A 27,666-nucleotide genomic window follows, 5' to 3' on the forward strand; every position below is an offset into this window, starting at 1 on the left:
CTTACAGCATGAAGATGCAAATTGTTCACTTTATGCAAAATGAACAGGTCATGTGTGGTAACGCAGTATATGGTCATACCTCCAGAAAAACACCATTTTTTTGTGTGTGGAAGTTTACTTTCAAAGAAATATTATACAAGAGCCCCACCCAAAACATCCTGACAAATGTGAACTACAGAATCCAACTGGTGAGATTCAGAACAATCTGTGAATAAAACAGTAAACTGATGGTTTGATTCATTTCTTTAGGCGTCCTCATTCTCAGTGGACTGACAGACAGGACAACACTACGCTTACCTCAGACAAGATCCACACAAAGTATTCAGCAGTAAACAGTAACCGGTATGCTGTGAGACTTCACTAAACAAATGTAACACCCAAGAGGACTGTCCAAAGACAAAAAAAAAAAAAAATATATATATATATATATATAAATATAATAATAATATATATATGCACACACACACACATTATATGTGTATATATATATATATATATATATATATATATATATATATATATATATATATATATATATATATATATATATATATATATATATATATATATTTATATTCATTAATATCTCTCCTTTATCACCATTTGAATATAAATATATATTTAAATGTAACGTGGTATAACATGCATCACCTTTCTTAAACAGAGGTCCTTAAATATGTCTGAGAGACAGCAGGAATTGTTGAAAAATGACAGATCAGTTCATACATGAAATTATTAAAAATGCTTAAAGCATATCATTGAGATTTTAACCAATGTTTGACACACACAATAAGGAATAAAAGTTCCACCATGTAACAGGCAACAAAGCCTTGAAAGGCACTAACATTTCAAGATGAAAGACAAAAAAAAAAAAAAAGGCATTCTTTATTTTTCCTCCACCTCTCTTCAGTGCTTCATGTTCACTCTGGCACTGCTGCGGTTCCTATCTCCACTTTGCTACGCATGTCCTGATCAATCCTACAAGAGGGCAGACACACAAACAAACAAGATGAAATGTGCAATTAAAGCTTTTCCAAAAGCTCATATAAAACCATCAACGTCTACAAACATGAATAAGCTTCATAATGTCGGCAAATAGCCAGGTAGAGGCCTGCACAAAGTGGATTCACCCACAGGTCCCATGATATTTGTGAAATAATTTGTGAGTGGAATTCATTTTGAGACACCGCAGTCATTACTGGTAAATAGCCAACGGGTCAGGGGGGATATGATGACTGGGGGGGCTTTGACCATTATTGGCTACTTGTACAAGCAAACGGGCAAGCAACAAATGAGCTGAAAGTGGGATGCAGAGAGACAACGCATCAGTAATTACCACAAGCTGCAAAAGAATGGAAGATTTCTAACATCTAACAGTCATTAACTTTCGAACCGATTTTTGGCTTTTTTGACCCGTGTTGCAGGACACCTCAGAATTTTTTCTGGCTTTATTTTAATTTTGTCTGACTTGCAAACATCTTGTAATCAGCTACTAATATAATGCTGACACAGATGAAAATAATGATACAGATAAAACATAGCTGCATATTTTTTATTTTTTGGCTTGGCTGTGGCGTTGACATTGACAGCATGTATAAACTGGACCCAGTTATCCTGCTTTTTTTCAGTGGGCACCAGGTGAGGTCAATTGTATGCATGCATTTTGTAGACTTGTAGACTTACTGTAGACTTAGAGATGAGAACAACAAGAGAAAAACAACCCAGTGAAAATGGCCTCAAATAAAAACACAATACTCATCATAAAAGAAACAAAAACAATAACTATAACGTAGAGCTGGGCGATATGGCCAAAAGTGTTCTCACAATAAACAAAATTCGTATTGTTCGATATCGACATACATTGCGATAAATGTCAAATCATTATTTCTTTCAAGTTTGAAGGCTGGTTTTACTGTTTCAAACTCCTTTTCGTTTCAACTGAAAGCGGTGCTTCTGTGTCTTGTATAATCTGCAGTACCACCAATTCGCCGTGTTGTGCAAATGACAGAGCACTGCTTCAAGATAACTAGCTGCTAAAAACAGCTATCCTGGAAAGATAGGACTCTCCCGCTTTTCAATGCATCACAGCGTCCTCAATGTACTTTCATTTAAATCAGGGCTGTAACTGACATGAACCCACTTCTTTCTTTCGCTTTTGTTGCTTGTGAATGCACTAATACTAACATATGACTTTTTGAGCGCTGCAACAGCACTTTAGGTGAGAGGATTTAACACTGGATGGATGGATATACAAAAAGAGGTGTGTTCACTGTAGGACAGTACAGATATGCCACTTATCTAGTCACTCACACTCAGTCACAGGTGAATAGATTGCCGGTCGCTCCACTGAAACAGGGAATGTATAACTCCACGTTTCAGACGTTGCTAAAGTATATTTGGTGACTCATTGTACCCCTCCCTCCCTAATCATGTCGAAAAACTCAGAACTCAGTGCCCTCTCCTGGCAACAGCAGAGTAGTGTCCTTTTCCTTGCAGTAGAAAACACCACCAGGGCTTTCGCTAAAACATGGACGTGTGAGAACGGTGTAGTGTATCAAACATTTATCTAACGTTTCTTATTGTTCTATTAAGGAAAGTTATATAATTAGCATTATTGTTTTATCACCCAGCCCTAAAACAATGTAAATTATTGTTGTAATAATAATGACAACAATAATATACACTGAACCCTCTCCATGCTGTGTATAATGAAGTGCTCCCTGTGGAACAAATGACAGGTAGTCCAGTCTCTCTAGACGAGGACATGGTCATAAGGTGATCTAAAACAGCTCAGGTGTGCCTTTATCTTTGGACTGAAATCAGTCTGAAATGAATGGAAGTGAATGGAGAGCTTCCTTTAAGTGGTCAAGCAGCTGGTGACACACTCTGGAAGGCAAAAGCTGGGAGCTGTGGAAGGTGATGAGGACCATAGGCATAGCCCAAAATAGGTGGGTGTGGGTGGGTAGGGTGTATGTTTGAAGCGGGTGAGCGCATACAAAAATGGCACTAGGTCTTGCGGGTGCAGGTGGACGTAACTTATGGTTGAAGCGGCTGAGTGCGGGCATTAATAACCAAGCCCGTGCAGACCTCTATGGCCAGGTATTAATAGTAAAAGCTGTCACATTTCTGATGCAGGAACTTGTAATGTTATTACATGAAGAAGAAACATTGCAAAAACATAGCTTTATGATTTAACACATAAAAAATTTGCTAAATCAAAAGGAGATTTTTTTACCCCGATGCCTTTTGTACAAATCAATCAAGCAGGGACAAAATGAATCAACAAATGTGAAATCTGGATCAAGTGATTTCTGCGGTCTTAACAAACCCCTTTCGTGTGCACAATACTGCGATGTATGGATGGTATCTGGTTAACTTTCGTTTTAAGAATAAGCCAATATGGGAACTGTGGGCCTAGGGCAAGATCTGATATTTTCAAGTATGGTATGTTGATGCCATAAACATTTATAAAACGTAAAAACTGGAACTACATCTACCTGAATTAGCATTGCAAAGAAACGTAACATGGGGCTACATAAATGAATAAAATGTAGATATTTTAGCACTGTAGCCCAACATCACTGAAATACTCTGCTCTTCCAGAATACAATAAATGCATCACCAATTACTGACTCTGAAACATCAGCCAAAACTAAATATCCGTCCCTTTCTTTAAAGCGGTTTTCTATCGATACCAATATGACTGATATCAGCATCCCTATTTCATTTAAATTCTATTCGGACACAAGCCTAACTAGCTTTTGAGTCTTAATGTGTAATTTAATTATGAGACATGCAGTTATGCTACGAGCAAAGTAGTCTGTGTGTCTTTACTATTAGCTAATGGTAGAAGTAAATAGTCCAGAGTTAATACAGCTGTGTGGCACAGGTGCTTCCTTTACAACAGGTCCAACCTTGATTGTACTAACTGAATAAAACAAAACCTCTGAGACCTATTTATAGACCTGGAATTCTTTGATTCTTTTGGTCTTTGTTTCTGTGTGCGTCTGTGGTCAAACCTGATATACCTGAATTTGACTAAAAAAAGTATTCAAGTATTCCCACAAGTCAATAATTTTTCTTCCATGGTAAATACTAGTTAAACTGGAAGATCTGCACAGACAGCGTAAAGTTCAGTGCAGGGCTGGGTAGGGTTCAACAGGGTGAGGCATGCAACGTAGCTGTGAAGCATGCAATTCAGACAAACCCCTCACGTGACAGACAACAAACACCACTCGTGACTGAAGTCCTCGAATCCTTCGCCTTATAAGATGGAAGTACCTTAGCTATACGTACCATTTAGTCTACATTACAGTGCAGAAAGAACATCAGTATCCAAATCTGTACATTGTTTTTTAAGCAAAGATTAGCAAGGTATTTCGTGCACCTATCCATTACAGAGAACAATAGTGAACAAGTCTAACTTTGTACATATTGTTCACACAGTAAAAAGATCCTGCTAAAGGCTGAATTCTGTCACATTCAGTTTTATGATATAAAGTGATTTTAGGAAAACTGAATCAGTCGTTGTGTTGGCAACAGGAAAACATCACAAGAAGCAGGTACATAAAATAAAAATAAAAAGTATGCATTACACTGAAACAGTGGCAAAACATCAGCCATAAACTGAACATGCAGTGAGTGAATACAGCATCAACAGTGTATGCCCTTTAATAAAAACAAACTGACGGTCAGCACTTTCTGATTCAGCAGCAAACAATTCATGCGTGAGAATTATTAGTAATATTCCTCAAAGCCAATTAACGGTTAGTTTTGTGCAGTACAGATAACAGCTATGGACACCTGGCAGAAGCCCTAGGGTGAATATACCGATACCTTTTACGTGTTTTCCTATTTTTTTCTTCATCAAACCTTAGAAGAAGGGCAGGAAGAAGGGGTTAAGGTGTAAGAGAGCTTCTGGAGGTTTGACAGCCAACAGCAGACAATCATACAAACAAAGATTGAAAATAAATGCATACATAAGTGTGGCACCTTAAGCATTTAGGTGAAGATTCTCGTTAATACCATTACAGAAATATGAGAAGGATAAAAAAGCCCAAGGCTATCGAAGTAGAGAATTTCAAAAGCCATGGTAGCCTTTTCTCTGTTATTAATAACAATTGATACAAGTGATTAATTACATGCTTCAAAATTGTTTCCAAAATAAAAAATGAGCCCCCATGTCTGATTCTCTGCAACTGTAATGTAGTATATAAATCCTTAACCAAAATCTAACAGGTAGGAACATAAGAGTCTGTTAGTCAACATATTCAGTCATGTTTCTATTTATCTTCAAAATATTTTATATTATTTAATAAAACAACGTAACTTCAAACATCAACTGTTTGTTTCAGGTCATATGATAGCAAATAAAATGGTTTTAAATCAAGACTTTGAATCTAAACCTTAATTTTATTAATTTACCTAAACACTTGTTAGGAGTTATCATCATGCTACATGACTCAGCTTCACTTCAGACCAGTACGTAATCGTCACTTTCTGTATGATTCCCTGATGCTGAAACAAACTAGCAGAACTGGTTTACAATTCTTAGAATGGAGCAGATGGCTTTGGGCAGGCACTTTGGGTTGCTTTGGATTCATCAGCCCTGAAAATATTACACAGTTCTTGAGCATCAGCCAGGTGCTTTTTATATTCATGTTTACCATGAACAGTGAAGTCAGCTGAGGTAGGCCTGTTTGGGCTCCCAAACTACAACATGATGGTTATCAAACCAGTTACGTGGTATACAATAGTTTAGAAATGAGCTCTATTAAAAACATGAAAAAGACAGCTTTTACATAAGCATGACAAAGCTGATGAACTTGCACATTTGACATCAGTAAAAGGGGAATTTCCTTTTACACAGATTATGACTGCACGCTATCTATATCACTATAACACATAACATCAGAATTTGCACAAAACTTTGGAGACTTAACATCATTTTTCCTCAGGCTCTCTCTATTTCCTATAAAACCCAACTGAAAAATTTACAAAAACAAAGAAAATCAGACTGGGGGCAAAAACATTTAATGGCCCTGTAGCTATAACAACTACAAAAGTAACAGAAATGGGGGAAAAAGAGAAAAACAAAGTCAACGTCACTTACTGCTTAATGCATTCTGGTATTGACACGTATTCCATTGGAACAAGTTGAGCTAGTTCTGTCAGGCTGTACACAAACTTAATTTTTTGGCTAAATTTAGAGCTGAAAAAGAAAAGGGCAAAATTAAAAGACTGCATAAGGACACAAAGTTCATTCTGGGGAAAATAAATGAATGCACCGATATAAAAGAAATAAGTATTTTACCTTATAAAAGGTTTTGTAAGGGTGAGGAGAGTGCGAATGAACCAAGAGGGATGGACGATTATCAAAGACTTTAGATTCTTTCTTAATCTATAACATGAAAACAAGAAAAGGGTAACTTTTAACAAAACAAAAATAACAAGCATACAAGGAATACAAACAAATATTGCGAGTTCTGGATTACAAATAATTTGAAGCAAGCATGACAATATACTTCTCTACAAAAACGACCAGTGCATCTTCTTTGCAAATGTCCTATATCTCTGCTAAATAATGCCATTCCTTAACATTACTACATGTCACTGCTACTGTTAAATTATTTTACTAGCAAATATTCTGTGGCCATATTTAAACCCAGTCAAAAAAGGCTCTGCAAAAGCTTTCACTGTATTAGATTGTTAGAAGATACGGTTTGTCACAATGACTCACCTCCGATCTATCTGCTGATAGCACTTTCTGAGCCAACCCACACTGGGCATCTTCCGACGAGAAGTGGCACCGTTCAGGTACACAATCATGTAGTTTTCAGCCACCAAGAGTTCCAGAGTGCCAATCACATACCTGAAAATTATAGATCAGTTCACCACTCCAAATGGAATCAATCCATTTCCTCAAGTTCATGAACTCCACAAAGCAATTTCACATGTTTAGTGATACAACAGTACTCCACCCAAGTATGCTAACAATGCAAGTCACTGGGGCAAGTTAGTTCCTTCATATTTTGAACAACTCAGCAAAAACTAGAGCTTTGTGAAATACTCTCTCAAGTGCAACAGCAAAGCACTTGTTTAATGCATTAAAAAGCAAGTGATCCTTGTGGAAGGCAACAGAAACAGTCATCAAACAATCAAATGGAACGTACTTGAACAGATTGTCCATGATGTATCTGTAGTTTGGTTGACTGCTCTCAGGCATAAAACAAACTGCAAAGACGATGATAGCATTCAGTCCATCCCCGTAATAACCTGTAAAAGTTAAAGCAATGTCTGAGCATGCCCCCAGGCAATCTTTAACACAGTCTTTTATGTAGCTTTTTAATACCACATAACAGTAACACAATAAGACAATTCAGCTACGCTGTGTTAATTCTACACAGCCAAATCATGGCTCAGACTAGTAATTATCCACACAATGCCATATGGGCCTTAAACAAACACACAAGTGAAAAAGCTCTTAGAGTCGTAAAAGGGGAAGAGACGGAGGGAAAGAAACAGAAAAGAAAAAAAGACAGACTTTTCTCTATGAGGGATTTACTAGCTGGACGTTAATAACCATTTTATTTATCATTGCATGCCCATACTACCCTATCTACAGTACCTAATTGTACTGTATTCTGTTACTGACTAACAAATTTATGTCAAACAATCCTGACACCCCAGTGAATTCAGCTACTTTAATGCAAGAAGATACTTTTCAGTTGCGCACACACACGCTTGCATAATGTCTGTGGAAAAGCACTGCCAATACATGGGACAGCTTCACATGAGCCCAAGATCACAATGCCCTATGCCAAGAATTGGCTAGAGGGGTAATAAAGCCTCCCAGGACTGGGCTAGGGTGCTCTGTTATGATCAAGCCCATTCAGTGCCTTTGGGATGAGTTGGGAGTGATTGATGTTTGTGGCCCAGAAGTAACCATCCTAATGCTCTTGCAGCTGAATGCGATCAAATCCCCAGAGCAATGTTCCATCTAGCATAGTCTTTCCGAAGTAGCTGTTACTGCAGCAAGGAGGGGGACAAATGCCTTATTAATAGCCTTGATTTAATTAACAAAATTCTTCAAGATTCTTTCATCGATTTCTTAGATTTTAACCAGACCAAACTACACAAAGTAAACCTCATGAAGGGCTGAGACATATAGTGATTATTGAAACAGGTGTTGTAGGTGAGACAGAATTCCAAACTTTGCTGGTTTGTGGCCTTCCAGGACTGGGGTCTATCACCCCTGGATTTAACTGTAGCGTGATGTCATTACTGACCTCCATGGCTGATAACTTTCTTGTAGGGCTCAATGGCCTTCATATCGACCTTGTGTTCCTGCTCGCCAATGCGGAAGATCCTCCAGCGTCGGCCCTCATCACGCTCTTCAGAGGCAGAGTACTCCCTCACTGACTCTACACCTTTCTGCAAGAGGTCTGTGCTTTTGGGCTTTGGGAGATCATCTGAAGGTCAAGAATGAGAGTGTCAAGAACTTTAATATACGTGTGCGAGTGTGCTTTCTCCTTAGGCCACAACAATGTGGTCTAGTTCTGGCATGTACACATAACCAGGAACTACGCTTGATCTAATGCTTGATTCAGCCTCTCCCACATCTCTTTAGATTACAGAGCTCAGAGGCCAAGTAGATGAAAATGGTCTATTTTAAAATGTTCTAATCTAATGCTATGCAAAATCTATTTCTACTGAACCATGACTTGTTTCATATCTCATATTGTTTACAGTGTAACTACTGAGGAAGATGTTTCAAATAAACCAATATTTTCAACTTCAATTGAGTTCAATCACATTATTTATATTAGTTATATTTACATGTATATTCTGTATTAAACACCTTTTCTGTTGACACTCATTCACTCTAAAAATACTGAACACCTAGAATAGTCCAATCAGCCTCATGTGAATAAACACTCTTTCCAAACTGAAAAGGAGTAACATGCAATAACTTATTTAGTGTGAGTATATTCTGATAAAATAATGCATGCAAACACAAAGACAGAAGAGACCAGCTATGATTTGCATAGAAAAGTTAATGTCAGCCCATCATAGTGACTATATAATAGTCATAGTAGGAACCCATTAACCCTTTAATTTAAATTAATTTCAAAGGCAATGTGATACAAAATGCATTTTAATTTATTACTTTAACTTTCAAGGAAGATTCCACACACTACATATTTTTCTTAAGCAGTCATTGAAAACTTGGTGTTTTCCAGCCATAAGAATTCACACTATTTCTGTGAATGTGTAACAGAATTGATAACATTTGAAGTGTACTACTTGATTCACTGATTTGAAGAAACCAAAACCACACAAAAATCTTCAACCATAAAATGAACACAATACTGGTGCAGAGAGATTTGAGATTGACATTGCCGAAGCATTCACTAGGCATGCCTCAAAAATCAAAATAATAAAGGATAAAAGGAATACCAAAAAAATCATCTTGGCATGGATTTCACATGAATGACCACACAAGTAACCTTACCAAAGAGTGCAGGCCAGAGGCCTACTTCCGACCACTGAGAGGAAACAATCCATCCACGACAGAGAGAAAGCAGCAGAATGGAAAAAACAAAGTAAGAATACTGTGTTTAACCATGTGGCACTTTGCCCCACCTGTTCTTATAGGGACTTTTGGACAGGCTGCTACAATAAGACCATCTGAGGAACAATATCCAAGCCTTAAGACAAATTCCAGCAATGCATGTGCAAGATTTTAGACGGACACATTTAACTAGATCAGACCTACTTGCTAAACACGAATGGACCATCAGCCTCAGGAACCCAGTACTCATCCCAATAGTAAGGATTTGGTTAAGGAAGTCTTATGAGACAGCACACTTGAGAACTAACTACAGGTGCTGGTCAACGAATTAGAATAATTTGAAATAGTGCAATCATTAAATTCTTTGAATGCATTTTTTGTGCAGAAAGCAAATCAGGTGTTCACCGCACCTGTCCTACTCGTTAGACTAATCACAGAACTCGTTACCTGTAGAAAATTTGCTCAGCTGAGCTTTCCAAAAGGCCCATTTAGGCCATTTAACTGTGACACTGTTGTTTTATTGAATTAGAATAATGGAGAAACCGTTTCATTGAATTAGAATAATTTTTATTATAATTACAATCATCACTTTCTCAGTATTTTGTGGCTGCCCCCTTGGCTTGTATGACTGCCTGAAGTCTCCGCGGCATCGATTTGACCAGCTTGTCGCAAGTTTCCGCACTCACAGCTTCCCAGGCAGTGGCGATGTTCTGCTTCAGTTGGTCCAGCGTAGTAGGCTTTCTGTCGCGAATTTTCCGCTTGACGATGGCCCAAAGGTTTTCAATGACATTGAGGTCAGGCGAGTTGGCCGGCCATGCCAAAACTTCAAGCTGTTTTTTAGTGAACCAATCTTTGGTCGACTTTGCCGCATGAGCCGGTGCAAGATCCTGTTGAAATATGAAGTCTTCTTCGCCGAACTGTTCCTCAACAGTCGGAATCAGGAACGTTTCCAGAATATCTTGATATACGGCAGCATTGACAGTCTTCTTGAGGAAGCAGAGTTTCCCTACACCTCGAGCGGACATGCATCCCCAGACCATAACGCTCTGGGGAAACTTGACGGATCTTTTCACGCACACGTGGTTGTAGGTTTCGCCACCACGACGCCAGACACGAGGACCTTGGTCACCGAAGGAGATGCAGAAGCGTGATTCGTCACTGAAGACCACTTTCTGCCAGTCTTCAGCAGTCCACTCGCTGTGTTCTTTGGCTCACTTCAGCCGTTTCTCCATTTGTTTCTTGTTCAGCATCGGTTTTACTGCTGGAACGCGAGATTTGAAGCCGAGTTCGCGCAGACGACGGTAAGTGGTTGATCTGGAGACGTCAGCGCCGGTCTGCTTGTTCCACAAGTCGGTGAGCTCGGAAGTGGACTTGAACCGGTTGCTGACTGCGATCTTTCTCAGCTGCTTGTTGTCGCGAGCAGAAGTTTTTCGGACGCCGGAACAGTTGGTGCGCTTGCTGCAGTTTTTCTTGAGAGCTTTGCAGACGGAAGACTGGCTGATGCCGAGCTGCTCAGCAATTTTAGTTTGGGTCAAGCCTTGTTGGCGAAGGGCTTGAATTTGAGCCACTATTCCGGTTGAGAGGTCGCGCTGCTTACCCATGATTGATTTTACAACTTAGAAATTCTACTCAACCCTGACTTTATACTGCACAGTGAACACTCTTCACAGAAAACAAAAATTCGAGCATTTATTCTAATTCAATGAAACGGTTTCTCCATTATTCTAATTCAATAAAACAACAGTGTCACAGTTAAATGGCCTAAATGGGCCTTTTGGAAAGCTCAGCTGAGCAAATTTTCTACAGGTAACGAGTTCTGTGATTAGTCTAACGAGTAGGACAGGTGCGGTGAACACCTGATTTGCTTTCTGCACAAAAAATGCATTCAAAGAATTTAATGATTGCACTATTTCAAATTATTCTAATTCGTTGACCAGCACCTGTAGACAGATCATCTTACCTTCCCATTCAAACTCATTGCTGTTGTCTGAGGGGGTGTCCATGCCATCCAGATCTAACTCAGTACTTTCATCCAGGTCGTCAGAGAGCACAGAACCCTCACTGCGATCGAGGTTCAGACTGATATCTGGAGCCAAGAGCCTCCTTTTCGTTCGTTTGCCACTGGTTGATCCATATGATTGTGGAGCTGCAAAAAGGCCAGCAAACAAGAGCTTCAATACAAAGGCCTACAGACATCAGCTTAAAAATATAAGCACTCAGTAACAGAACTCTAATTGTACAATTTTTAGGGATCACCTAGAACAATGTTTCTTAATCCTGCTCATGGGGACGTACTGTGCTGTAGGTTCAATTATTCCCTTCTTCAATTATTCCCACACCTGGTCCAGCTCATAACTGACTGTCCAGACAATTATCAGCTGGAAAATGAGCAGGATAAAGTGTGCTGATGCAAGACACAGGTGAAGGGCACAAGCAGGATTAAGAAAACACTGACCTAGAGATTCTGGTCATACAGCTACAGGTCATACCAGAATCTCCCTCTCCAGTGAAGAGATCTTCATCAAGCTGAATGTCCTCTTCTTCAGGTAGAGGTCTTGAAATTCAAAAGTGAAGACACAATAAAATAAACCAGGTGAGACTACCAACCTTGCATTTGGACTAGATTAAGTATTTAAAGGTACATATACATACAAGATTTGTAGGTAATAGAGATTGACCAATATGAACACTTTGACAAAGATATCAATTTTAAAGAGTGCAAAAATTCAAATAAGTGGTATTTGATAACTTAACTGTTTTACTGAGTGACGAGATCATCAGTTGTCAGCTGTGAATGGATGAATCTGACTGATGGGACGTAATTGTCAAACGCAACAGCAGAAAACCAGTGTTAAGATAATATAACGCAGAGGGTGGAGCTTCCCAGCATACTTAGGGTGCTGTTAGTTAATTGATAATTAGCCTTTTGTCAAGATTTTAGACAGATACCCATATAAAAACTTGAGAACCTGTAGGTTCTCCTGAGATAGGATTATTTCTATTATATTATTCCATTATATACAAAGAGATGCATGACTGGAATTTGCAAACTTTTGCTCCAAACATGAGTCTGGCCAGCAGAATAATTAAGCATGAATTGTGCTTAGTAGCCAGCTGATGTAGCACTTTAATTTATTCATTTATACAGGCAACAAATCCTTCACTTGAGTACTTAAAATGCCAGTTTGGCTTTAAAAATTAGTAAATAATTTTACTAACATTACAACTTTGGCTAACAGAAATTTGCTAATGTGCATCATGTGATCCCTTGGTCCACACAGTATGTATGTATGTATTTACTTATTTATAAATCAGAAGTCTACCAAAAATTGGTCATACCTGTAAAGGACAGATTTCTCTCTCATTCACGTTCACTCACATAGTAGTATTAGTATTCACTTATTAGTTTTTATTTTAGAACAGTATAAAGATGACTGACAACATCAGACTGCTGGTATTTGTTGGGGAATGCTGGGTCAGTGAGCACAGGGCTCCATGAGTAGCATAAGAACATCCTCAGATGTGCACTGTTCTTTTGGTGAAGATGTTCATTATAATGTAAAACAAGCAACTTCATAGCCATATTGGTTGGGCGTCACCATTCAGATTTTTTGTGAAACAGATAAATCAGTATCTTAACACTGATTTTATATCAGTTAAAATCTAGGTAGTTATTATACTTGCTGTAGTAACAACTGAAAACAGTCAACTTAAAAAAAGTTCTTCTTCAAATATAGTACAACAATGCCTTCAAACACTTATCAAATCAGTCTCAAACCATAAAAAAGAATAAATCTGCATTGATATATGGCATGCACTAGTTTCAGCTTATGTTTAATTACCTTGGGAAGTCCTCGTCTTGCCACTCTTCTTTGAGTTCCACCCCTTCCATTCTCAATCGAGCTTCTGTAGTAGCGACTGACTCCTGTTGGTCAAAACTAAAGTATACAAAGACAGTCACTTAGGCAGATATCTTGGCTTTGATGCTCATCTAGTTAACTCTGTACTAGTGCTTCAGTTTCTATCACTGTCCATGGTTTAGCAGTTATTTCACTCACAACAAAATCCAGTAGGCTCGTCAGGACTGCAGCCAAAATCCATGTCAGAAGCCTTAAAGTGAGTCATTGCTGCGGCTCCACCTGAATCATAGTGTTGTGTTCATTCTGAACCTGACTCTGAAGCCTAGCTGGTGCGCTGTTGCCTAATATGGCTTTTGCATTTAAGAGGCTCAGACTTTAAGAAGCAGAGTATTAGGGCTTAGCTTATGCCATGCAAAAATTACTTAAGGACATACAGGCAAACACTAGCTCATATGCAATCTCTGGAATCTGTATGGGCCTCTTTGATATAGCAATCCTAAACACTGCTGCAGTCTCAAAGTACTTCATTAAAAACAAGGCCTATTGCAAACAAGGTAATGGAAATATACCAAATGTTTCTTATTGTCAATGAAGAAAGGAATGTCACAGGAACTCTTTTTTTCACAATATTCAATTGACTTATATGTTGGAAATGCTGCAAGTCTGGGGTACTTTAAAAAAACACTGGGCTCAGGGGATCAGACTATCAAAAGATTAGTAGTTCTTTCTGTTTGAAATCAAAGCATGGCACAGTCACAGTAGACTATTTGTAAGACCTTATTTTGTCTTTTTTTATTATTTTTGCAAATCTCTATGTACAATACAGGAACAATCCCTTCAAACACTTACTCTGATGTCAGGAGAAAAACAGGCAAATAAATCAAACAAAATGTTATTATTCATACTTTCCTTTCCAGCAGAGTTTCAAGCACTAAGTTAAGGCAATCAACAAAATGTTTTAACGGGACCACACCAGTAAAAACATCACAGCCCATAAAGACAAGTTAAATCAACAGCCAAATTTTGCACATCCATGTACATGTGCAGAAATATAGTATGCATGTATCCTTAACTCTTAAGCTTTTGTCTCAACATTTTGCCTGACTGGCACAGAGAATCGAACTTGGGACATAAATAATTTTATCTATAACATGACAAGGTAAATAAAGGTGGCATTAGGCCCTCTGCACTGTTTAGCCACTTCAAAGGAAGTCACTCAGATGGGAGGGTGGGGATACACAAACACTAGTTGACTGTCATGCACAGCTAATTGCCATGCCATCTGTGTAGTGGTACTCTTGCTTTTCAAGGGGAATCTTTGCAATCATTTATAGTGCCCTTCCTAGAAGAGGTCTGAAAGCTCAGTAACAATAATTAACAAGATCAGCTGTTTTAATTAGATTATATGAGTAGAAATAAGTGAGTGGAATATTACAGCCCATATGAACACTATGAGTTTTGACACATACTAAAATACAGCACCCTTGTAACCGTATACATTAGCTGGGTTTGTGTCCTTCCCTCAGACAGTGGCAGAAAAGAAACAAAACAGAAACAAAAAAAAAAAAAAAAACATTTCTGCTCTTGCTGATCTTAAAAGACACAAGAATGCAATTGAAAGCTCCACTGTTTGGTTGTCAACTTCTCCACATTTGTCTGCAAATGGGACTGTTTACCTTTTGAGGGCCATCTCGAGGGGGCACTGAAAAGCTAACTTCCTATTTTCTACTCACTGAGGAAGCGACAAGTAGTGTCTTAAAGAGTAATATAAGCGGATATGTGGTTAACATGAGCAATAAACTGGAAGCCAAATGTATTCAGGGTGGCAAACAGTACTTACAGCAAGCTTGAACGGGCTGTCACAACACTAAAATATCTGAGGAGCAGAACCATCAAGTTAAGGCTGCATGACAAGACCACACTGTCACGCTACAGCGCTAATGAAGTCACAAACTGCGTGGCAAAGTGACTGACTCTGCAACAGCACACAGGGGCGATCCCTTGCATGCATACTTATCCATGCATCTTTGTGATGGATGAGGAATTAACTTTAACTCGACATCTGCACTTGCAACTCCAATACCGCATTATTAAAAATGTAGTGCAGGTCTACTTTGAGCTAACTGGCTCTTTAACTCGTCTACGCAACGTTACAACAAGAAAGTAAACTAACCACAACACTGAAGGCTTATAAGACTACTAGTTGGTTAGCTACCTTCCGTTGTGCTCCAGCGGCGAACTCTGCGCCTGCGGTAGTTTAGCTGGACCTGTGTTCGGGGTCCGTGTCCTCTCCTGATTTCCTCCATTGTGTGGAGCTGCAGTTTCCTGTGGCGGATCTCCTGTTTTGCTGGGCTGGTCTCGGGCTGCTCCGTCCCCGTTCTTCACAGCAGACACTGCCGCCGCTTGAGTTCTCGGCTTATCCGCATCGTTTCCCGGGTGAGCCGATGACGAGTGGCGACCTGTCGGCTTGTTTTCCAGTGTTTCAAATGTCCTGGGTGTGTCTGTTTCGGGGCTGCTTTTGTTCATAATCACACCAGCTGTGCCACTTTGTTTCAAGCCTCCTTCACCCTCGGTCACATCTGTAGCCATGGGGGCCAGACAGTCAATTTAAAAAGCAGCTAGCAAACAATAACAACCACGGCAATGAAGAAAACTTGCACCACTGCGGCCAAACCTGTCCAGTGTGACGAGCCTAGCCAAGTTAGGTTAGCCAAGTGAAGTCAGTGACAGACTCTCCAAACAGGTTCTTCACCGCAGTCTGCCAGACGTCGAGCCTAGCTACATTAATAATGTAACATATAAAACACTCAAAAGAAGCAAGCAAGGTGCGCAACTACCGCATAATTCAATATATACACACTTTTAAGAAACTTCCCGAGAAGTATTCTGTTTTGTGGCCCTGTAGTGCGCAGTCTCCCTTTCCCTTCCTTCCTTCCTTCTGCTGCTCCACAGCGAAAACAGTGACGCCAGCCTCGACTCGTCAGCTAGCGTTAGCTAGCGAGCTTCGGGCTGACAGAGGAACCGAAGAATAACATAAACCACACGCTCCCGGAGACCCATACGAGCAAACTTTCAAAAGCCTTAAACAAAAACCCTGGGTCGTCTACCCAGTTATATCTGTTTCAATTGCTGCCAGGCGCTAGAGCCCCACATAAACCCTCTTAACTACAGACCATCCCGGGGTAACTGTTAACCGTCCGCGGCGGAGACTCTTCTTTCGGAGACTCTCCTGCGTGACGTGAACCAAACTACAGCAAGTGTGTTCCTTCAGTCCTCGATGCATTTCAAAACAAAAGTCCCTTTGCGCCATAGTTACGCACACAAAGTCATAACCAAAGAGTAGTGCGCCAACTCTTAATACGCCCTGATTTTATCTTCTTATTCTTATCTTCTCTATAGATGAGATTCCTCGGCACTACTCTTTTCTTTCTGACTGTCTTTCTTTTTTTGTGAGGGAAGAAGGAGAAAGCTGAGGCGGAGGTCCATGCCTTACTGACATCACCCTTCAGAAGGCCCATGGGTATTTACTGGGGAAATGTAACTACACGGGACAAAAACCATCGGCTTTGGAATAATTTGGTTTATCACAGGGTGCTACAGCTGTGACTTGAATGAATGAATGGCGAAAATGCCATTAATTCATCTCTAAATGTCATTTAGTTCCTGAGACCTTAATTTTAAGCGTCACTGGCTACAAAAATGAGACACGACCTCAGAGGTCATAAAATATATGGCGGGCCTTACATAGTGTAACTTTCATGCAGCCTTAGTTGCTTTAAACCTACATGAAACTAAATTGCACTTGAGTTGCATAATGTCAACTGCTCTGCAACTCGTCTGAAACTCAGCCGCGACAGTTACAAGCGTCTTTAACTTCATGGAACGCGTTTCATGAAACAGCCGAGCAAAACGCTGGTAATGCGTCATGTGATCAAGTCGAAGGACAGTTTCAAATGTAGCGGTTCAGTGGGCAAAGAAAATAAAATAAAAAATATTGGTTGAATTAGAGTTAAAAGTTTTTCATTTTGTCAGTTTGCTGAGCCATGACAACAAACAGGAACTTCTGTTTCCACCAGCTGCGTTAACTAACCAGCTGCCGCTAACCGCAATGCAAATAGCAGCTAGTGCCGCCGTTGTTAGACTGCTGTTATCGTGATTTGCGTGGTCTAACTAGATTATTCACCACTCTTAATGCACCCTAAAGATATACAGAGCTCAGATTCGGTTGGGATCCAAAGGATTAACACTATTATATGGGGTAAGACACTTGATGAACTTGATGCCGTGCTTCTAGGTGGAGTGAGTGAAACCACAGACGTTATACGGGATGATTCAGGTCACTCAGCATGACGTCTTAATACTTAGTCCCGCCCTTCAACAAAAACAGCCAATCGGAGTAGCCGCAGCCACACGCTACAAACGACCTTTTGAGGCTTGTGTCCGGTTTTATCGGCGATTTCATGTATGTGTTAGAAACGTTTCGGCTTCGAACATTTAGGTTTCTCCCCTTTCAAAGAGAGAGGACTCTGGCCTGGCATGACTGGGAATAACTGCCCAGCAGCGATGGCCGCCAAGTGAACAGACTTGCCTATGAGGACTTTACTAGGATACAACTGTAATGGCTGCTTAAACATTTAATTCTCAAAATCCTAACATCATAAAAAACACGAATACAGTAAACTCCCTGAGCTTAAAAAGACGAATGACAACTGGAGAAATATATGAAAATAATAAGCTGGAACTATGTAAATTACTCCTCACGGATGACTTTGATGCAGTATGTGAAAAATACAAGCTGCTAATTTAGCTAACCTAACTAGCAGAGAAATGTAGGTGTTGTATGCAGATTGGTTTATGAATTGCTTTGTGTCATGACAAACTACGGAAGTTGCAGGCAACTCACAACCGGCAACTGCTTCCATGTTAGTTAGACTGTGTAAAGTGAGCCTAAGAGCCTGTCATATTACAATAAGATGATTTGAGTGAGGCTGCTCTTTCAGACGCTAACACTAACATGGTGGAGGTCAAATAAAGTGCTGGGATGTTTCAGTCATTTTACTGATAACTAAGCTATGACTGGTGAACTAAAACTGCAGACCACCTTTTACAGAAAAGCAGTTAGTATTGTTCCAATCAGTAGTGATGGCTTCAGACAGTTGAAAAAGGCTTCCAAGCTTCTGTAAGACGAATTGTTCTCCGCAGAGTTTGAATCTGGACTCTAACCAGGCCAAAGCCGTCAGTAAGAATCATTAGTGTGTTTTTTTTTATTTGTTTTTTTTGGTTTTTTTTTGTGGTGTATACTATCCTGAAAACAGGATGGGTCATGAAACAGAATTCCCACATTAGTGTCTGGTGTGGCTGCTGTTTATCTGTAGCAGTGCAAAACATTCCTTGGAAAAAATCTGGATTTTTAAATCAAACTGCTGCAAAATAGGAGCAAAATCAAGAGTATTGAATTTATGGCTTTGTTCAAAATACTCTGAACTAAACACTGGAAACAGAATGACAGTACATGCAGACCTGTTGAATTAGCCAAAACGTAGACCATAGATAAATGGGGTTATTGGTCTAAAAGAAATGAATCTAATTCCATTGTTATATATTATACGTATTTAATTAGTATGTTTTAAATGAAGTTCTTGATTATATTGTTTGTGCATTAGAGTTGCTGATTTGAATAATTCCCCACATAGCTGCCTTTGACTTTGTTAGTTCTTTGAAGTGTTGTTGATTTTTCTTTGAAGGCTGGTGGCTGTATTGTCAGGCTGTGTTTATCTTGTTTGTAGGTGCAAATGATGAGCCTTTAGCAGTGAACTAGACCAGAAGTCTGTCTAGGCTACTTCAGGACATGACAAACAGGACGAGTCTGTTTAAACTGTGAAGTTGGTCAGTGTGTGGCAGTGTAATCCACAAGAAGATTATCTCGTCAAATTGAAAGTCTGTGTAATCACACAGTCTCCACTAGATGGCAGCAGACTAACGAGTAAACCAGTCTGTGCATTCTGGCCTGATTTCCATGAAGTTCATACTTGATCATCAAGAAATTACAGATGGCTCAGTGTAAGCAGGCTAGACTTCGAAATTTAGGATCTTGAAATAATGTGCACATAAATAAAGAAATATATAGATAAGAATTAAAGTAGTAATGAAATGAAATACATAAGAAATTGATGTTTACAAATCTGACTCTTGTTCAGTGGCTCAGTCTGTGATTTGCTTCTCAAGTGTATTTCATGAAGTAAGAAAATCTTAAGATACAACAATTTGCTAGTTGGATTGTGAAGTAATTATGTGGTTCTAAATGATGTTTTATTGTTAAAGTACCTAATTTTGAACATTTATATACTTAACTGACAGATGTTAGTGTACTTATTCAGTAGAAAATCCAGCTTGATTTATATAACCACTAGAGTGATGCTCATATCACTGTAGATATTTTTGCACCTTTCTGCCACCCAGAACTCCAGCGGCCTCCAACAGTGAGATAATTAGGTGAGGGACAGCAACCTTCTGGCATAAACCAAGCACGCGCGCTAAATCCAAACATAACAAAAGAATAGAAAACGAGTGTCTATGGGAGTCTAGACTGTATTCAGGCTTTCATTTCAGAAATATTCTCTCTGTTGACTGTAACTTAGGTAAAATATTACATGTAATTTGGAGTAATATAGTGTAAACTGAATATTTAAGATAGATAAGTAGATCATATTAGATCATAAGTAATCATAAGTAGATCATATTTAAAATACATATTTTTGGGGGTCTTCTCTATTTTAAATATTTTCTGAGATGAAAAAATGTAAAAAAATGTCCAATGCACTTAAAAAAAAATGGAAACAGGAGCAGCAAAGCAGATAGTGATAAAACAGGTGCATATTACTTTGCAAATATTCTGTCATCCCCTAGATTTTTTTCTTTCTGTATGATGAAATCTATGATTTATTATTCTTGTCTTATTATCAAATGAGGCTCGTTCCTGCTGCATGATGAGAACTAGCAATTAGTGTATGCAAATGAGGAAGGACTACAGCAAGCTTTCTCTAATTTCTTGACAGATGAACAAAGAAAAGTGCACAGAGCTCTTATGGGTTTGCATCTACAGTATTCCTTATGGGTTTGTGGCTGTAGTTTTAACTATGAGTGCCCTAGTACCACTGCTAATGTATAGTTCAAATCCACTTACTTAAGTATACCATGATTTTTAAAAAACTTGGTTGATCTGGAGATGGCTGTGTTAACGTCTTGATGGCTCGTTGACAGTCACTCTTTGCTAAAACAGAGCGTCACTTCATAACACCCCGATACCTCAACTGTGTGCGTAGGATCATGCAGTATAATCTCTAATTAACACAGTGCTATTTGCACTGTCTGATCAAGCGGCCTCACTAACCAAGAGATAATCCGATAAAATTGAAAGTTTACAATACCTTTTCATCTCTCACTATGCTGATGTTTGCCATGGCTTCTTATTGCTATTATTCACAAATAAAGGCTGGTATAGACTTTGAAGTCCGGGGTTTTCGTGCAAATGTGCATTCCAGTTCTGACACAGTTATTTTGAGCGTTTGATTGTTGGCCCTGCCTTTCTCATTAACCAAAGCAAATTTACTTACTGAAACACTGATGTGCTTTGAAGATGTAGCAAACAGTAGTGTAGGCTTCTTCTCAAACTCTGTGTTATTTGTAGATCAAAAGGAAAATCAGTGCCAACCCTCCTGCACTAACATTGTCCAGCACTGTAGGACACATAATACATCCACTTAATTAACTGAACCTAAAATGAATGTAATGATAACTCGCATGTACAGCAAATACAATTATTGTACTTCCAGACTACCGCACGGTAAAATATGTGTTTTCTTTACAGATGCTACCTTGTACCGAGCTGCCTCTTCTCAAACATTTGGAGCACTGGAGTATGTGTATGTGCGGTGGAGAGATTGAAAGACAGAAAGAAAACAGACGTTCCGTGGGATTTGATTCACTTGACAATGGAAGTAAGTATCAGATCCTCTCTGTCTCTCAGTTAGTGTTCTAAATTTTTCAAAAGCAAACTTTCTTTCCCAGAGTCGGGGCATGAGTTCTGCACCAAAATGTTTGATGTTATTCTCATCTGCAGCAGAGCGAGATGAAGTGAGTGCTTAATTTATGAGGACATAACAAGGAAGCTATTAAGCAAACATATTTCCCAGCTTCAACTGGCATAAAAGAAGCACTCAGGGCAAGAAAGCCAGTAGTTTGGTTTTCAAAAGATAATTGCCTAAATGTTTACAAGTGACTGATACTAAGAGTTGAAATTGCAATAACAGTTTTAAGAATGCATCATCCAGCTTTTAAAAGAGCTCGTACGAAATACTCAAATGTACAAATGTACAGAGCACGAATGTGACACTGAAGATTGAAAGGGAGCTCCATTTTTTTCTCTATTTTTTCTTACTTTTTTTTTTCCGAATAACAAGAGGCTATAACCCATTTGTGCAGCAGTATGGCAGAATAGAATATCCAATTTCCACAAGTGGAGCAGTGGGAAGTATTTAGGCTACTTGAAGTATATCTCTTAATGAGAAAAGACAAAAAGGAATCCATGTGCATGTTTTATGCAATCTGTTTCTGGGTGCACATGAATAATTATTTATGATCGCGGAGCCTAAAAGGAAGGCATGGGGAAAGAGAAAGAGAAAAAGAACCTGGTAAAAAATTTAAAAGGAGACGTTAAATGAATATTTAAGGGAAGATGAAATATTTAATGGAAACAAATGAGCAAAACATTTAAAGCAGCATGATAAATAATAGTGGGATTCTTAAGGACCCCCCCCCCCACACACACACACACACACACACTTGCTGGGTGGAATTGCAAACGTTTGGCGCAGTTCACCACAAGGCCCTCAGAATTCATGCCACGCTCAGACTGGCGTCTGATCCCGGCCACAGCAATTTGTTTTCCATATGGCAGTCGTTAGAGGGGTTCGATGGGTCTGCAACTTAGCATGCATGGCCTGGCACATTGCAGAGGAATATTAGCTTTTTGTCCAGAGCAGTTTGGATGGATGCCACAGGCCAGTCAGGATTTAATGCCTCCACTGGTCTGGTACAAGTTCAGGGCAGGACGTTGGCATGGACAAGAGGGAGAGATGATGTTTTTTATGCTAGCGGAGAGGACATCACATTAGGAGGCCAAATGCACTTGGAGATCTAAGACATAGGGTGGAGTTCATTCTTTTAATTAACACAAACGTACACGAGGAGTTAGAAGGTGGATATTGTTAGAGATATGTGACATTATAAATGTGGTACTCATATATTTCTAAATTACGTGTTTAGATAGACTTTTCCTCTTTGATTAGTTACTCCAGTCCAGAGCATGTTTTGTATATGTACTGCCATGAGCACCAACAGTGCCTCTGCCAGCAACTATATCTTAGTGCCAGCCTTGTTTTCATTTTGGAGTCTGGTTTCTGCACCCTAAAGGCTACTGATGCATTTCTGATTAGTGCTCATATTCAAGTCATCTGAGCTTTAAGGAGCCACAGGGTGACTGCAGATGTTTCCATGACAAACCCCCTGTACTCACCGTCTGCAGCATCATCTCTGGCTATGTCTTAGTTGGAGCGGGTACGTTCGGTGGAGCAAGGCTGGAGCATTCTCCCTGAGCACTTGATGTGCTGTACACCTTTCATTGTCCCACCTTTGATACTTGAAGTGGTAATTAGTATCCCATAATACTAATTAGTTCACTTATGCACTTGCTCAATTTGTCAGCTAGAAAATAACAGCTGCTCATGCTAAGTCATAACTCTTTTCGTCTATTTTGAATTCAAGCCAAAAGTGTTATATTTCTACTTTTCTCCTGTGATGGTGTTTAAAACGTATATTTTATGGACATTTTACTAGGTCTGTGACAAGTATTGCGTAATCACCTGATTGCAATTATTAGAGCTGGCCCTGTGTATTTTCCACAGCTGTTTGCTTTCACAGTCTTCTGTTTATGTTGCAGCAATCAGATCAGTTGGATGCCAGTTAGTCTCCTTAATGTCTCTGTAGTTTCTCTTAGTCAACAGTGAGATCAGATGGAAAGATAAAGGATTTTCCTGCTGCTCAGATATCTTGCCCAAAAAAATGAGCCTTGTAATCTCACGTGTCTCTTCTCCTAACTCTTATGTTCTGTTTTGCTCTTATACAATGTATCCTAATAAAATTTAGGAGAATCACAACTAAGTCTCTTGAGCAATCAAAGAGCAAGATTTCAATAAGTGAAGTAAAATAAATGAGCAATAAGTTTTCCTCTAGGTTGTTTTGTGACATATTGTGGCATAATTTATCACAGTAATGATAAATATTGTCATATTGTCCACAGTTAGGAAGCAAGACCCATTTGGCCACTGTAGACTTGTACTTTCAAAAAAGTCTTTTAATTTTTATTGAAATTTAAATAGCAATTATTTTTATGTAAATGTATAGCCAGCTGAAATTTCATGATGTGATGTATAAAATAGAGTGAAGACTGTAACAAAATGTGTTGCATCTGGAAAAGTGGTGCAAATATACAAAGGTGATAACTCATCACACCCCTTATTTAAGATTGTTATTTTTTGGCAGCAGTCACTGGCCTCTTGTTTAATTTCCATTTTTCCAGATCTGAAAATAATTAAATCAGCAAACAAATAATTAATTGAGTCAATGAGAACAATTAGTTCAAAGACGCCTTTGAGAATTGGCTGTGCATAGTGAATTGGTTAATTATCATACTACAAAATAATTGAGTGGAGCGAGTGCTCTGGCTGCTTCCCGTTTGTGTGCGTGAATGCGTGTTTGTGCGTGTGTGTTCATGTTTGTGAGTGAGTGACTGACCGATATTTCTGAATGGAGTTTATCAGACATTGCTTTTTTGCTTAGAAGCTGCTGCTTTTATATTTAACATGGATTGGCTAAAGGTAACTTAAATACTATAACATTATTTTGTCCAATAACTCTTTATAGCACCCCTTCACCTCTTAGATTGATTTCTGTTTATCCCCATTATAGCATGTAATGCAGGTTTCATGCACTGACCCATGACTGAAGTGATGTGCTGGCACCTGTGTTTAACTCTATTATAATGCATGCTGAAGGTTGTGGCACTAATGTCAGTGACCTGTGTGGCCCATCCATCAGGACATGTGTGTGTGCTGACAGCGAGGAGCGTCTGGGGGACGCCTGAGCCTGCTTGGGCTGCGGCATCGCTCTAACACTGGATGCAGTCCAAGATCATTACCCCAGTGACTTATGGCGGAGTGGCCCTGACTGAACATTTTTATTTCCCCTCACGGCTAGCTCAGCGGACACAGCCCTTCACGTTCTGTTAGCGTGCTCATGGCTCTAGCGTAAGGATGAGGCCCTCTTTCCTTCCTCCATCTTCATTGCCACAGCGAGCTCATCAGTCTTCCCTGCTTGGCTAAGGGGGCTGGCTGTTTTGACAGGCATTTTAGTGTTAGGTTTTGCTCAGTCAGAGGTAAAAATATTCCACCCTTCCCCTCAGTGCAGCACACTTACTGTAAGCATGCGTCCCTCCTTTAAGCAAAGTGGTTTATATTTGCATGATCTGTGGTCCGGCAGGGTCAATTACACTGCGTTTATATTCTGTTGCCATCTGAAGGACGGTTTCATAATAACGCATCCCTTTTCATACCTGAGGGTTTGTATGACTGAATGCATAATTGGTAACTGAAAGACTTCTTTAAGTGTATTCATGCCTGGTACATCCTGTTGAATACTATAAGCTGTATTATCCTCTACAGTCTTTATTGGATTCCAAGTAAGGCAACTCCCAAAAGGTTTGGCCTTCTTTTAGGTTTCTGCCTAATTAATGCATCACCACAATGTTCCTCCAAATGCCTTTCTCTCTATATCTAACCTTGTAGTAGAGAAATACACTTTTCCTGCTCAAATTACCCGTCCTCAGAGACTTTTCACACGTTCCTGCTAATCATATTATGGTGGGCAGCAAAGCAAGCCTTTTCTGTTTTTCTGCAGGGCTTCTTTTTGATATTTCATCTCCTATGTACACTCTATGGCCACTGCTCTTTTCATTAAGTTCTCATTCTTTTCAGACTTTAGAGGATGGTATTGCAGGATCATTTAGTCAAGAGAGGTTACACAGTTATATTGTATTTGACTGCAAATAGATTTTAGTTAGGTTTAATTGAGTAATAAGTGATAGGAACAAACATCAGGAGGCTCAAGCTTACATACAGCAGTTAAAATATAAAACGGTGTAAATAAACTACATCTACAATTACGCTTGTCATATTGATATGTAAATACTTCATATTTCAGTATTAAAACAGAAAAACACAAAAAAGTGTTCTTTATTAGAGAGGCATTTTATCTTCCCATTGTGCCACTAAATTTCCTGGTCTGTCTGATTTGCATGCAGCTATAAATATGGTGATAATTAGGAGAGAAATGGAAAGATTATTAATAACTGTTTAGGCATAATTCAACAAATGATCATAGTGTAGTGCAGAGGTGTTAAAAATGATTCCAGGGAAAGTTGGTGCTTCTTTCATTTTACTGTTACTGACCATAACTTAACAAAACAATCCATTTTGTGGTTAATTTGACTTTTAAACTCAAATGGAGACCTAGCATATATAATATTGATATCTGACAGTTATTTTGCAGCTCAGCTGTGTACTTTTGTCGACAGCCATCCCACAACCCCCAAATGTATCTTGCCTAATTTTGAAAAATGAGAGGAACATGCTCCCCCTGAATTTGCACCAGTAAGACATATTTTGGGCTGGCTGTGATTTTAATTTTAATTCACATTTAATTTAAAATCAGAAGTTTGATTTGTTACATATTTCTGTTATATTAAACAGTAACTATTTTCAAGCCATGAACTAAAATTAGTCCCCAGACAGTAATGGATTGGAGCCTAACGTTGCTAACAGGACAAACAGGGCAAAAGCTCTACTGAAGCGACTCATATGTTAATTAACATTAGCTGGTAAACATGGCAAGTTGCAGGAAAACAGTGGCCAGGAGCATATGCCAAGTTAATGCCTGATGTTTCCTAATTATGTCCACTGCCCACAGGGTGGATGGCCGGATCACTGATCTGCGGATGCCTCGGAGGAGTGAGTAACTCGCAGCCCCAGCTCATTTCTCCTAGCCTGACACCAAATGTAAGTGAAGGTGAATCTCACTTTAATTTACAGGCCAGCTTAGGGTATAAACCTTAAGTCAGATTTTACTACTAAGATGAAGCACACACTCCGCGAGACAGAGAGACATACACTAGTTGTTAAACCGCGAGTGCCGTGTAGTATTTTAACCCAAGCTCGTAAAGCAGAATAATGGCAGTGTTTGCCTCTAAAAGACAACTGTCATAGCGTGCAGTTCAGATAGATGTCCTGGCTTCACTCTGATGGACCTAGTGTGCAGACTAGGACACTGCAGCTTTTCCCCTTTAGCTCTGCCATCCAAAAACTTCATTATACCGATTCAGCATTTTTAAAATGTGCTACTTAATTTTTCCATTTATGGCCCACGTAATTAAAATTTCCGGCCCTGCGACCTGGGATCATTCTGTAGGATAATGAATGGGCTGAGGGCATGTGTGGAGTAGATTCCTGCGTGCCCTCTGAAAGCTCGCAGCTCCCAGCGCTGTCAAGGTTAACCAGAGAGTAGCAGGCAGAACAGTGAGAGAATAAGAACAATGAACTGTTTCTTATACTTTTCAAACCCTGAAAGCAATGTAGGGTGATTTTTTTTGTAATAATGTAAAAAAAGTATTTTTGACCGCAATGTAGGCCTAGTTTCATATATTTTGAACAACTTTTAAAATATTCTACCAGTCTGTTCATTTCAGATGTACATGAATACATAGAAAGCAAAAATTTGAAAGATTCTACAAAATCCTTGTTTAATATTTCTGTTTACACATTCTATACCATCTGAATGTCCTTATTGCAATACATATGGCACTGTGCCAAAGTCGGAGAATTGCTCAAAACCAATTATTTGGATAATAAATATGATTTCACTTGTAAAAACAGCATGTAATGTTAGAATAAAAAATATACACACATACACATATACATACACACACACACACACACACACACACACAGAGTGAGTTCACCAGTGTGGAACCAGATGGAAGTAACAAATGCAGACAGAACACAGATAGTCATCATCATAGTTATAGTACATCATCCTTTGAATACAGCACTTATAATATTAATT

At 39.1% G+C, this 27,666-nt stretch overlaps 1 protein-coding gene and 1 long non-coding RNA gene across 3 annotated transcripts; one reads left to right on the forward strand and one right to left on the reverse strand.

The window, feature by feature from the left end:
• Positions 1-583: 583 nt before the first annotated feature.
• bnip2 (BCL2 interacting protein 2) lies at positions 584-16,651 on the reverse strand. Of its 2 annotated transcripts, XM_017708338.2 has the most exons (11): positions 15,650-16,651; positions 13,417-13,512; positions 12,064-12,128; positions 11,535-11,720; positions 8,289-8,471; positions 7,173-7,275; positions 6,740-6,871; positions 6,314-6,400; positions 6,113-6,211; positions 4,837-4,872; positions 584-978 (listed from the first exon to the last, which is right to left on the reverse strand). In XM_017708338.2, exons 1-11 carry the CDS (start codon positions 16,021-16,023, stop codon positions 921-923), a joined length of 1,419 nt encoding a protein of 472 aa, XP_017563827.1. In that variant the 5' UTR covers positions 16,024-16,651; the 3' UTR covers positions 584-920. The 2 variants fall into 2 exon arrangements, with proteins under 2 accessions (XP_017563827.1, XP_017563828.1); XM_017708339.2 differs by lacking the exon at positions 4,837-4,872.
• Positions 16,652-17,606: 955 nt separating this feature from the next.
• Positions 17,607-26,596, forward strand: LOC108433617. Its single transcript, XR_001858310.1, has 3 exons — positions 17,607-17,692; positions 21,302-21,431; positions 26,515-26,596. It is a non-coding gene; the product is annotated as an uncharacterized LOC108433617 (long non-coding RNA).
• The last annotated feature ends 1,070 nt before the right edge of the window (positions 26,597-27,666 follow it).

This window comes from Pygocentrus nattereri, chromosome 11 (genome assembly GCF_015220715.1).
Source record: "Pygocentrus nattereri isolate fPygNat1 chromosome 11, fPygNat1.pri, whole genome shotgun sequence".
NCBI lineage: Eukaryota > Metazoa > Chordata > Actinopteri > Characiformes > Serrasalmidae > Pygocentrus > Pygocentrus nattereri.